The 13,107-nt window shown below is 41.8% G+C and overlaps 1 protein-coding gene across 4 annotated transcripts in view; it reads left to right on the top strand.

Moving 5' to 3' along the window:
• Positions 1-8,640: 8,640 nt before the first annotated feature.
• The window catches only part of SCAF4 (SR-related CTD associated factor 4), a 46,382-nt gene continuing 41,915 nt past the window's right edge, over positions 8,641-13,107 (top strand). For 2 of the 4 annotated variants that reach the window (XM_040576892.1, XM_040576899.1), the window contains exon 1: positions 8,642-8,968. In XM_040576892.1, the coding sequence (XP_040432826.1) occupies positions 8,939-8,968 (30 nt within the window). In that variant the 5' untranslated portion in view covers positions 8,642-8,938. Of the gene's footprint in view, positions 8,969-13,107 lie in introns of all 4 variants that reach the window. The other 2 variants (XM_040576886.1, XM_040576906.1) reach the window with 2 other exon arrangements.

The raw sequence follows: 13,107 nt of genomic DNA, 5'->3' as shown, positions 1-13,107 counted from the left end.
GTGATCCTCACAAAAATACACTGTCAGCCTTGGGAAGCTGCCTAGATAGGTTACAGCCACTTTATATCTTCCCCCTGCTCTGGCCCTTCTCCTACATGCAAATTCAGTGCTCCAACCCTTCAAACTTGGCTACATAGAAGAGCTGCATTGTTTTAACCAGTGTAGTTTAGAGTAATACCCATGATGTTTGATGAAGTTACGCAGGGATAAATAGGTTCATACTGGAATGGCTCATCACAAACAGGTGTGAGAAATCAGTTATAATGGAAAACAGGGCAACTCAGTATCTGCTAATGATATAAATGCCTTAATTTGGGGAGGATGAGCAAGCATAAATACAAAAAATGTTAAAGGGGAAAATCATTCCTTATACCAGGTATTAACATGCTGCACAAAAACTCAGCTAGAAGAGAAGAAAGTGCTAGAAACCGTTTTTAGACTGTTTTAAACTCTCTTTAAACAACAGCAAAAAAACAAATTTTTTGTTTGATGATCGCTTTCTGAATTCAGGGGCAAATCAGATCCTTATTACTGAATAAAGAAATAAGAAGTTTCCATGTGGAGCAACAAGTTCCTGGACTTTGTTCTTGAATCTGTGCTCCTCGTGCGCTACAAGATCAAAGTGTTCTTTTATCCTGTGAGTTATCGTTTCCCTAAGATATTTACTGAAAAGAGTGAGCAACAATACTTGTCAACATATTCACCATTCAGGTAGTTCCCAGAGTTATGACCACACACACAGATATACCCTTTAGGCCTTGATCCTTCATTCAGGTCTGCATGTAAACATTTATACTTGGATAAATGTCAACAGCAACTCATATACAAGGTCAGAGATAAGTCCACGCTAATAGTATAAAAATCTGTAAATATGTATATATATATATATATAAAGATTCATGCTAACTGCATGAAACAAAACAAAATTTAAGTGAAATTTGTTTTAGACTCCTTCACCCCTTCTTCGTGGTATACAAATGCCATCTTCTGGTCACAACGGGGAATGCAAGAGAAGTGGTAAAAAAAAGTTTTGTTTGTTTTTCTTTCTTGTTTGTCTTTTGTAACGACTTGGAGTAAAGCCTGTAAAGAAAAAGAATTATTTGCTCTACAGTTAGTAGTGGAGAAAGAATAAGTGTACATAGATTTATTGTGAAGAAATTCTATCTAGAAGTTCTTCCTAAAGGTCATAGCTGTCACATCTGCAAGCATCCTTCCAATGCTCGCAGAGCAGGGAAGGATAAACACAAAGCTTTGCTTTTACAAAGATCTTAATCAAATGTTACTTGCCTCAGTTGGATGCAGCTGCACCAGTGGCCCAGAAAGTCCTTCTTACCCTGTGTTCCCAACATCAACATGCTGAAGCCTGAAATGCTCGATGTAACAAAAAAAGGATTGTGTCACTGGTATTTCTCGGAAGTATCAAGGAATCAAGTATCAAGTTCACATCCCATTTAGGGCACTTCAGTAGAATTTCAGAGAACCTGGCAGCACTGTGTTGTTAGACTATGGCAACAACACCCAATCCTACTGAAAGTAGGTATTTGAATCAAGCACGTCTCAGCAATGTATCCATGCATCTCCCATTTATACGGAGAGGACTACCTGATGCCACATTTTAGAAACTTAGCCAAGAGTCATTGTCGCTTGCATAGGATTTTTTCTCCCCTCTCAAGTATAATCAGATAAGAAGTGTTTACTAGTATATTGTACAATCTGTTTAGAAGAGATAAAATTGAATGTTACTTATCAAGCATGGCATTGCTAGTCAGTCGAGGGAAGTGATTGTCCCGCTCTACTCTGCACTGGTGCGGCCTCACCTCAAGTACTGTGTGCAGTTCTGGGCACCACAGTACAAGAAGGACATTAAACTGTTGGAGAGTGTCCAGAGGAGGGCGATGAAGATGGTGAAGGGCCTAGAGGGGAAGACATAGGAGGAGCAGCTGAGGTCACTGGGCCTGTTCAGCCTGGAGAAGAGGGGGCTGAGGGGGGACCTCATCGCAGTCTACAGCTTCCTCACGAGGGGGAGTAGAGAGGCCTGCGCCGACCTATTCTCCTTAATCACCAGTGATAGGACCCGCAGGAATGGTGTGAAGCTGAGGCAGGGGAGGTTTAGGCTAGACATCAGGAAGAGGTTCTTCACCGAGAGGGTGGTCGCGTGCTGGAACAGGCTCCCCAGGGAAGTACTCACTGCACCAAGCCTGTCTGAATTTAAGAAGTGTTTGGACTGTGCACTTAGTCACATGGTCTAAAATTTTGTGTAGACCTGTGTGGTGCCAGGATTTGGACTTGATGATCCTTATGGGTCCCTTCCAACTCGGGATATTCTATGATTCTATGATACATATGCCTCCTTATCTACTTCATGATTACATTCCCATAGTAAACACACTTACTGCTAGACACTTGTCTGCCTTAAAATCCCATCTTCTGAAGTAGCAACTACGTGATGATCTTGGGCTTTGGTAAAATAAATAAAACCAAATTTTCTCAGCAGTATATAACAAAGAAACACCAAAAAAAAAAAAGGCAAAATTCCAAAAGATAGAAATTAAATTAAAATAATTTTTTAAAAGTCTATTGTTCTTGGTGATTTTTAAGTCTCCCTCATCATACCAAGAAGAAAGGACTGGATGTGGATGTGTTTTTTTGAATGCCTGATATAGATAATATAAAATGAGGTACTTTAACACAGGTTCAACAGAATACAACACTACACACAAAAATCAGTTTAAAATCCACCACCACTTTTACCCTAGACAATATGGAGACGGAAAAAGAGAAGCTAAGAAGGAACAAAGGGTGCCATTTATTACTGTTTCTGTGTAGGATGTTTGGCACACACTCTTTTGAGACCTGAAGTAAGTATAATGGGGTTTATCATAATCATGAGGGACAAAGCCTCCAACACTTCCGATCCACAGATGCCAGTAGGAGGTTATGCACAGAGTAAAGGAACTGAGTCCCACAACAACATATCACTGAATCCTATAAAGTCCCACTGAAACCTGTGGAAGATGCATCTCAGTGAAATAACAAAGTACAGAACTTAAATAAGGACATCAAGGTTTGATCCAATGTAAAAGTTTTTTTGCTACATACGCATCAGTGCTAGAGAAGCGTATATGCCTAGGTTTTTCTCACACGAAACACAGCAAGCTGAAAGTTGATTTCATAAAGGCAGCATTTTCTGTGTCTGTTAACTGTGTAATGTGATTTTTCTTCTCCTAAATAAACAAGCAAACACACAAAACAAGAAACATAATTCCTATCCAGATAGACAAGAACAGTTTTTTGCTGCTTCTCAACTCACTTGTTGGAGGAGTGGGGAGGAAAAAACCTTCTGAAGTCAAATTTTATTGAATCCAAAATACTTTGTTGTACAACATGTAACAGGGAGGGGCATAAAGAAAGAGGACCACAAAGATGCCAGAGAAATAGGCAGAGGTTGTACTAGTGGTGAACGCTTTCACATTTATAAAATTGTTATTGCTATTGGCTTACACACATTCCTAGAAATTAACTCAAACTAAGAATGTTGATTCTTAAAAAAAAAAAAAGGTGGTTTGTGATTCCTAATAAAAGACTTGCTTTCTATTGTACAAGTTTTTGAAAACACTGAATAACTTAATGTGACAACATGAACACATTTGTTACAAACATTTGTTCTTATAAACCCCACATTGTGTCAGACAAACCGTTAAATAATCGCCACATATAGTACATATTCCTGTCTGTTCATTTGCCCTGTACCTTAAATTCCGTATGTTCACATCATGTCTTAAACCATAGCTAAACACTGCAATCTTTGTTTAATGGTTATTAGCTCTCACCAGTCTCTGTTCTCATGTGTCTGTTCTCATGTGTCTACTGGCAAAAGCAAGAAAAGTCTAGATTCCACAGAAAATGCAAATGACAGTTTGTCTTCTGTCAGGTTAATGTTCTATCCTATAGACTTTCATGTGCAAAACCTCTATTTACTTAACAAGGAGTTGCACAGAGATCTTGCCAAATGTGCTCCTTATTACTACCTTGGTGTATGGCTTGGAATCTCTGTAAATACTGGGGTAAGATTCAAGATTCCCTGGAGGTGGGGGATTAATGGGCTGTCCCATTTCCACATGGTTATCAAAGGTATGTTGTTAAAGGCGGAGGTTTCCTCTTATCCGCAAAATATTAAAATAAATGGTTACACTAAGCATCAGATACAGACAAGCCACACCCTCAGCAGTTAGATATCCATCAACAGCACTTTTAGATGTTGTCTCATCAATACTTAGAAAACAACTATTAATTATTTTTATACAAAAGTCCACAGTAGTAAAATTATGGCAGAGCATAAAAACCTAGATGATCACAACAGACAAAATTACTGAATTTCCACTGTTCTAAACTGGTTCCACAAATAGTACAAAAGTAAGCACTGACCAGAAAGAAGTATTTGCACCAGGCTCAAACCTTGGTCTTCATTAAGAATACAAGAGAAAGTCCCATAGCTAGACTATCTTAAGTGCAATCATCATAGATCCATCTGTCTACACTACAGGGCTGTCTGCAGAAACACTTTTTTATTGAAAACTAGCTCCACCCAAAGCTTATGCACACAGATCCACCCCACTGAGCAGGCAGGTAAAATGCTGTCTGTGCTATGAAGTTCCCCCAAAGGCACTCAAGCCCAATTCCACTACAGTCTGCCTGTCAGTAATACTTAAGTCTACAAACAGTAAAAAAATGGAAGAACAGCATTGATAAAAGGTTTGACTCCATCATGGAATCACAGTGCCAGCCCTACAAGTCTAATCCTTAGAGAGTACAGATAAATGGCGAGGGACAGACATACTCTTCCATCAAAGACCTATCGATTTCAGGGATATATTTTTAGTGTTGCTTGTATTTGGTGCCAACATTTAGAGAATAAGGAAATCCTTCCCCATGATGTGAGGTAGATCCACCCAGAGTGCAAATATCTATAGATCACAGTAAGCTTACGCAGTATTAGTTTAATAAAGACTACAAAACCACAGCAGTATACTGAACCTATCAAGAAAACCAGTTTTGTCTTTCTATAGAACACAGGACTTCAGGAAATAATAGTCAAAAGCAGTTGCCCCATAAACTAAGTTACACCAACAAATCATGGACATGGACATGGATCATGGACAAAATGCTAAGCAAGCAGTAACTAATCCTTATTGAATGAGTCAGAGAAACACTGATAATCAGACACAGATAAACAAAGAACAGGGAATATGACTTTTTTTTTTTTAATGGATGATTTCTGTCAATAATTTTGTCAATAAAGATGCAAAATGCTTATAATAATTTAGCAGAAGGAGCAAAGTTAGGCTTCTGAACAGCTTGAAAGGTCAAGACGACATCAGTACAAGAAAAAAAAAAAAAAGACATCATTATGTAAAACTTCCTAAGTGCTCAACTAGGTGAAATTCAGTTACACTTGTACTTAATTTTATGTAGAATGACAAGGACTATAGTGAATTCAAAAACATTTCAGATCAACAGACTTGAATAAAACTACCATCTGATGAAATTTATGCACAAAAGACAAAAAGAATCATTATTACATCAAGTAACCATAATTTGTTCTCAAGCACAATTTCCACACAGTGGAGTGCATATCTATTGCCCTTCAGTCAAAAACCAAAAAGTAAGCAAGCTGAACATAACCGAACTCATGCACCATGACAAATCAAAACTGCTAAAGATAAGATATATGGAATAACAAGAAACAATGATTAAAAATATATATTATATAAACGATTGTAAGAAATGCTTTATGAGGCAAATTGGATTGCATGATCCTTGAGGCAAAGGCCATCCTTGATATTGTACAAATATACAAAATAATACTAGGCATCATGCACTGTATATTTGTACAATGCCTAATGTTGTTACAAAACCAGTTTTAAATAATACACCTGCTGTGAGCTCAAGTATCTCCAAGTGTAGAACTGACAAAAGCACAAACAAAGAAAATGTTTTTTATTAAGAAATTACACAATTGCCTCCTTTGTCTCAACAGGTAGTCATAATACAAGCAATGGCAAATTTTAATTTAAAATTGCTGAGCATATTATCTTGATGAAGCAGATTTGCTTTGAACAGCAAAACCATAGCCCAATAAAACCCGACTTAAGGCTAAATCCTGATTCATTAACCTGCTTCACCCTTCCTCAGCCCCAAATCCTAACATTCAGCCCCCAGGGAATCAGAATTTCATTTTCAATGAACAGAAGTTGCCAGGGATAACTCTGCAAGTTCTAAGGATTTCTCTGTACTGAAAGCAGAACCAGGACCTTATTATAGCAAAGATGAACCACAACAGGTTTTAGCTAGGTAGTGGAATGAGCATGGAGCTCAGCACAGCAAAGCAAGCACTAACAGCCAGCCCCATCCAACAGCAAGGCACTGCACCTACCAGTGCTTTTACTAGAGAATTTTGAAACACATTGGGGTATACCTAGACTATTTCCCCCCACAGATTATAAAATGTAATTACACAAACACAGTACATACAAAAGCAGGTGCTTTTGTGCTTTTTAAGGAAGATTCGTAGAATTATTAAGGTTGGAGAAGACCTCCAAGATCATCTGGTCCAATTCATAATAAAAACGGCCAAATACATACATAGCAATGAGGAAACCAGAATGCATTTAACACTCAGTTTTAGAGGAGTCACTTCTACAACCTGTAGTGATACCTTGTTGCAGGCACATACACAATATTAGAAACCTGAAAGGTTTGAATATGCAAAAGAACTACCAAATTTGATATGAATTTCCAGTACCACTCACAGCCTTTCCTGTCCTGGGAAGACTGTTCTTTCTGTACTCTGCATAAGTTACTGATGTTGCGTTAGGAGAGATACCTTTGCATTACCAAGTATATACAGACGGAATCTAATGCCAGGTACTCAGCAATGGCTGACATTACAGGAACAGCCGTCACCAATTAACATCCAGGTTTCAAATCTGAAAATTATTTGCCAGTTCAGGAAGTTGCATCTCATTAACTCACTATCTCTCCCTAGGCCAAGAACCCCCAAAGAAGTGATTCTTACTTCTCAAAGAGCTTTTCAACTGCTGTAAGAACTGGAGAGCAACAACGAACTTTTTCAATCACTCATCACATACTCCAGTTCTACCTTTGTTTGTATTTTTCAGGTGGCAGGAGGAGCTACCTTGATTTTTGTGAATTTTTGAACAGTGACATGAGCAAGAATAGTAGTAAAAGCTACTTATGAGGCAACGTGCCATGTTGAAACTAGCAAAAAAAATCTCCCACAGCAAAGACACTGACACTGGAAGGACAGTATTACCTTCCTTTTTTATTCTTCTCCATCTTCTCAGAAAGGACTATGAAAGCTAGGGCTTTCGATATTTTTGATTTCAACCTATGGAAATTAGTGGCATATGGAAGAGCTTTCCGTTTGCTACTAGAGCCTATTTTAAAAATTCCTCTGAATAACAGCTGTATTCAAACTGTGCTTTAGAGGTTTCATACTCTGAGAACAAGAGGTCTCATTCCTGTCAGTTTTCTTAACTTGAATTTTATAATACTTGTTTTTAAAGAGGACTAATTCCAGAACAGCCATATATTGATGGAGGAGGAAGGAAACTCCTAAAAGCAATTTGCATTTTATTAAAAACTCAATTAAATACCAGGCAGAGTCCAATTGCAGAACATTAAATAAAGCTAAATATACTTTCTGTGAGATTTCTGTGACACCCTGCATCCCCACCTTTCCAATTTACTCCCTAGATGACGTATCAGACCGAACAGTTGAATTTACTCCCTAGCTGATGCATCAGACTAAAGAATTAAATAATATTTACACTCTCTAGCTGATGTATCAGAGTGAACTGATAGAACATAGCGTATCATGTGGAACTATATGAATTTCAAATCACTAACAGTAGTAATGCATTTCTATAGGGAAGTGGTTGAGTCACCATCCCTGGAGGTCTTTAAAAGACGTTTAGATGTAGAGCTTAGTGATATGGTTTAGTGGAGGACTTGTGTTAGGTCAGAGGTTGGACTGGGTGATCTTGGAGGTCTCTTCCAACCTAGATGATTCTGTGATGTTCTGTGAGTTAACAGTGCGCTTAATAAGGGTGCTCTTTAATAGGTGCTGTAGCCATGTGTTGTCCTTGAAACCACGTCTGGTAGGATGTATGGTTTTCTCATGAACATTAGTTCCACAGTTGGTGTGAATGTAATCATTGATTAACCCATGCTTTTATTGGTGCAAAACACTTGAGTTTGGGACAGAACTGAGAGGCTGCTCAATGTGTGGGATGACCGGTGTAGCTTCTCCCACCACACAAAACACACCAACAAGCGGCGGTTCCTCAGTTCTTCTAGACAACCTAGAAGACACAATTACGGGAATTTTTTATTTTTTTTTTAAAGGGCAATTTTTCAAGGGTAAGCACGGAAAGAGCCACTTCTTTCCCCCCCCCCCCCACCCCGATGCGGCCACCCCCCGCTCCCCCGCTCCCCCGCGTCCGTCGCTCCCCGCCATTTCCCCTCCCCGGGGGCGGGGCGAGGCGCTGACATGGCGGCGCCCGGGGAGCTCCCCCGGCCGCGGGTCACGTGACGCCGCCTCGGCGCGCGCGCTCCCGTCGGTTCCGTCCCCTCCCCTCCCCTCCCCTCCCCTGCCGGCAGGGCCGTGTCGCCATCCCGGCGTGCCGCGCGCGGCGTGGGGGCTCCGCCATCCCGCTGGGAGCCGACGGGCAGCGGACGGGGCCCTGCCCGCCGCACCGGGAGGCGGGAAGGAGGCGGACGGGGAGGGGAGGGGGCAGGAGGAGGAGGAGGAGGGGGGGGCCGCCCAACGGCCATGCCCGCGCGCAGCCCCTGAGCGGCGCCCGGCCGCCCCTCCCCCGCGCGGACGCCCGCCCGCCCGCAGCAGCCAGCCGCCAACATGGAGGCCGTGAACGCCTTCAACCAGGAGGTGGGAGCCGGGGGGCGGCGGGGGCACGGCGGAGGGGAGGAGGAGGAGGAAGGAGGGAAGGGGGGCACGGCCGCCATCGTTGTCCCCTTCCCCCCCCCCGCTTTCCCCTCAGCGCTCGGTTTCCGGCTCTGGGCCGCGCGGGCCCGGCCCGCGGCCTGCGCTGGGGAAGGGCCCGGTAACGCCCGGGCTGCGGCCTGCGGGGGGTGAGGGGAGGTCGGGGCGGAGGTGGAGGCCGGCAGGGTGGGACAGGGAGAGGGGGAAAGCGCCGGGGGGCTCCGCGCCCGCCGCCTGGGCGAGGGGCTGGGGGTCTGCCCCGGCGTGGGGGCAGGCTGGAAAGGCGCTCGGAGCCCTCTCCCCTCACAAACAGAAGGCCCCCGTCGGCCTCTGGTGGCTTTTTGTGATTCTTTACTCAGCCAGTCAGGGTTTGGAACGAAATGGACAACGGCTGGCTTTCCGTGTTGTGGAAGGAAACGCTTCAGCCCCTATTTTATAAACTTTTCGGCCTAAACCAATTCCCAGCTAGACCTCGCTTTGCAGATTTGACTCTTGCAGGTCAGGTATGGGCTACAGAACGTGCCTATCTTCCTCGCAAATAACCAGTTCAAACTAAGCCAGGACCTATCCCGGAGCGTTTAGCGCATTTTGAAGGTTGCCGTGCGTGTTTGGTGAACGGAATCGAGAAAAATGGCAGGCTACCCTCATGTGATGAAGTCATGCTGTGTAAAGTTCACTCCCTGCAACTAACTGCTTGTCATACACACTCGACCAAAAATCCACTCTGTTAAAAAAAAAAACCATATATATAACAGTACAAAGTAAAAAATAGATAGCACGTGTGTCCTGTTAACAATTTCTTTCATTTGTGCATGTTACATGTTGAACCAGTCGTACAAAAAAGCATACAAAAAACCTTCCCAAATACATTGGAGCAGAATGGCACACGTGCTGCATTTTCAGTTTTCATGCAGAGCGCAGAAATATTCTTAGCTGACTAAATATAAACAAATTCTAGCAGATGATTGCTTTTACCTCATTCATTTCAAAATGTTGCTACCTGATAAAACTTAATTGTACAGTAGTGCTTCGTGTTTCTCATGCAATAAAAACCACTCTTTTTTTTGCTGATCTGGGGGTGAAAGCATGTGCGACTTTGGAGTTGACATCAGTGTGCCTTGGTATTCTGTGACTAACCACAGTTTTAGAAATAGGCATGTTTTAATTAATGCATCCTCCTTTCAGATGAAGCAAAAGCATAATTATTTTGTTTGATACAATCAGAAATTTATTGTGTAATTTATTGTGTAAGCTGAAAGGTATTGAAACGCTGGATTTTATTTCAATGTCAGTTATGGAGAAGAAAACTACTTGGAAAAACTCCTCTTCTGCAATCATTGGCACGTAGGAGTAGTTCCATAGGACTGCTTGTGCATAAAGTTAGAGTGTTAATAAATTTAATTTTTTTTGTAATTACTGTGCTGTTCATAGAAGGTGTGTTTATGGTGTTAGCTAAGAACACAAAGTTCTTCAGCTGTCCTTTTGGCTTTACAGAATGTATGCTGCCTGAAACTGCATGCAAAACAATGCAGATTAAAATAAAGTTTGAAACAGCTCAAGCTTTTTTTGAGGAGGGAAAGATTTACGTTAAATACTGCTCCTTTTCTGGGTTTTCTCACTGAAAGCGGAGAAAGGGCAGTTTTACAAAAGTTGTCAACATTTTCACAGGGTGGTGGGGATAGGGCAGGCTGGCGAGTGCTTGAGGACTCATTTTGTCCATAAGACTATCTTAAAATGCATAAATGATGTAAGGACTGCAGAGGTATTAGTCTTTGCTAGTCGAATAGTTATTTTATTGAGAGTAAAACAGCTTCAACAACAAAGATCAGGGCTGTCCCCAAATACCCTGTAGGTCAAGGATTCCTCAACATACTGTCTGACAGTTGTACAATACCATTGTAGAAAGGGACTTGTGGTTTTATAATGGCAACTTCAACTGCAACAGCCGTGAGTTTGGTTCTGGACTTGCCATGTATGCTAGAGGGGAGGCGTTTCCAGCTTTGCTGTCCCTTCTGGTGTGGAGGTGGCAGCTGCCAGCTCTCAGCCAGTCTGTGTGCCAGCGGAGACGTGAGCTACTGCTTCAGGTGGTCATATGATCTTTTGGGATTTTGGGGGCAAGTTTGGTGATTACAGTGATTTCTGAAATGGTGAGAGGTCCAAGCTCAAGTCATGTAAATTAGGCATCCTCTGGGCTATTATATCGGTATCTTCTTCTCAAAAAAGAGAAAAGCACCAGCAACGTTCTTATTAGTGCAAGCTGTACTGTTTGTTTTGCCTGAAGTTCTGTACGAATCGTTCATAGTTTTGGCTGACTCCGGTTTCGCTCAGAAGTTCAGGTTTTGGCCTATGAGTTACAGGCTTCTGACTGTATACGATCATGTTGCAGTGAAGTAACAAGTTTCTGCCTGTTAGCTAATTGTGATAAGTATGCGATCTTAGCTGCCCGTCTGAATTGTGAGGTGAAACTTAAATACTGAGCTTTGAGCTTGCACGTTGCGCTTAGCAATTGTGGCAAGCTACAAAAGAACACTCCGAGTCCATTAGTTTGGCTCTGGTGATGGGTGGTAACTTACAGGGGTTGTGCAATTTGATCATGTTTGATTGTGTTGCCCATTCCTTCAAGTCCTGTTCTTTGTACCTCTGTTTTGAATGCAAGTTTACCTGTCGGTGTGCCTCTAAAATTCTCATTTTTCTAATGAGCGGGCACATTTTTTGTATTCAGTGAACGTGTTTACGGCTTTACTTTTATCCAGCTGCGCTCTGAGCAGATATTACCAACTGAATAGGTAGGATTTGACGGTTATGTAGTATAGTGTATTTTCCCTGAGGAAATTAGTTCAAATTGTGTCTTGGAAGAATGAGTTAGAATTCGTGTATTGTTTGATGTATATGGTTTGTTACATTAACAGTGCAGCATAAGTAAATCACAAAAGGTAATTTGATAATGGTACAAAACTTAGATGCATCTTTAAGAAAGCAAGTGAATGTTTTCCTAAAACAACAAAAACACATCTGCCACAGTTTGTAAAGGTTTTAATCCTTGTCATGTTTGAATTTAGGGGTTATATGTTTCCTTTTCATTACCCTGAAAAAATTGGGGGATAACTTAAAGTTTATAAAAGTTTGAGACCAGAAGTAGAGACTTCTTTACGGTCATGGTGGAAGTGGGATAAAGTCAAGTCTGCTATTTTGTAATCTTATATTTGTATTGAGTAATGCAGTACGTTCATTTAATCATATGTCTCAGGTTGGTAGCAGGTAATCTGTACCACTACAACAGTTGATATCCCCCTAGACCGCAAATGGAATAGATATTTTGTGGGCAGCTTATTTTAAGTTCCAGTTGCAGCTTTCTTCTTTACCATTTATCTTTAGTCAGTGAACCAGTCAGTTGTATTTTTGTTCCGTACAGCTATCTTTCGCTAGTGGTAGACAACCTTTTGCGTATTCTGTTACAATCCCCTTCCCCCCAGTTGTTTTCTTCTTCATTTTGCCCTTGCCAGCAAGCTCCATCTCCCCCTATGGAGAGGGTGGCATTCAAAGGTTTTAACTTTGGTGAGTGAGGTGTGGGTAACCTATATTCTCTGTTGCTCCCTGTTCTTCCCCTCCCCACCCCAATACCTGTAAACAGAGGTTAGCAGGACGTCCTTTGCAGTGGTTCTTCAGCAATTTACTGAAATTCACGAATCCTGGTTAGATTCCCTCTGATGTATGGCAAAGCAGGAAGAACACAGCTGCCAATATCTGTGGTTGGAGGAAAAACAAAGGTCACAGCCTTCTGTGCATTTTGCGCCCCCCCCCCCCCCCCCCCATCTCTTTCAGAAAATGGTGAAAGCTGCTACCTGTTGCAGCTGACTAAAATATATCCTATATTCCAGAAGGTGCTACAGAGTGTATTTTTAAGTGAGCGTTGTCTCCCACGTGTCCTGGGAGAGTTACTCAAGCAACCCTTCAAATGATGTTTGGGTGGTGTAGAGGACAAGAAGGATAAGAGAGTGCTTCTAGAGTTTTAGGCAGAATTTAGTCCTTCTTTAGTGGGTGACGGAGACTGAAATCATTGCAGAAGTAGTGTGCAGCTCTTTGGG

The sequence above is a fragment of the Cygnus olor genome, chromosome 1 (assembly GCF_009769625.2).
Source record: "Cygnus olor isolate bCygOlo1 chromosome 1, bCygOlo1.pri.v2, whole genome shotgun sequence".
Taxonomy (NCBI): domain Eukaryota; kingdom Metazoa; phylum Chordata; class Aves; order Anseriformes; family Anatidae; genus Cygnus; species Cygnus olor.
The sequence above is the reverse complement of the archived record's forward strand: the minus strand, read 5'-3'. Positions and strand labels throughout refer to the sequence as shown.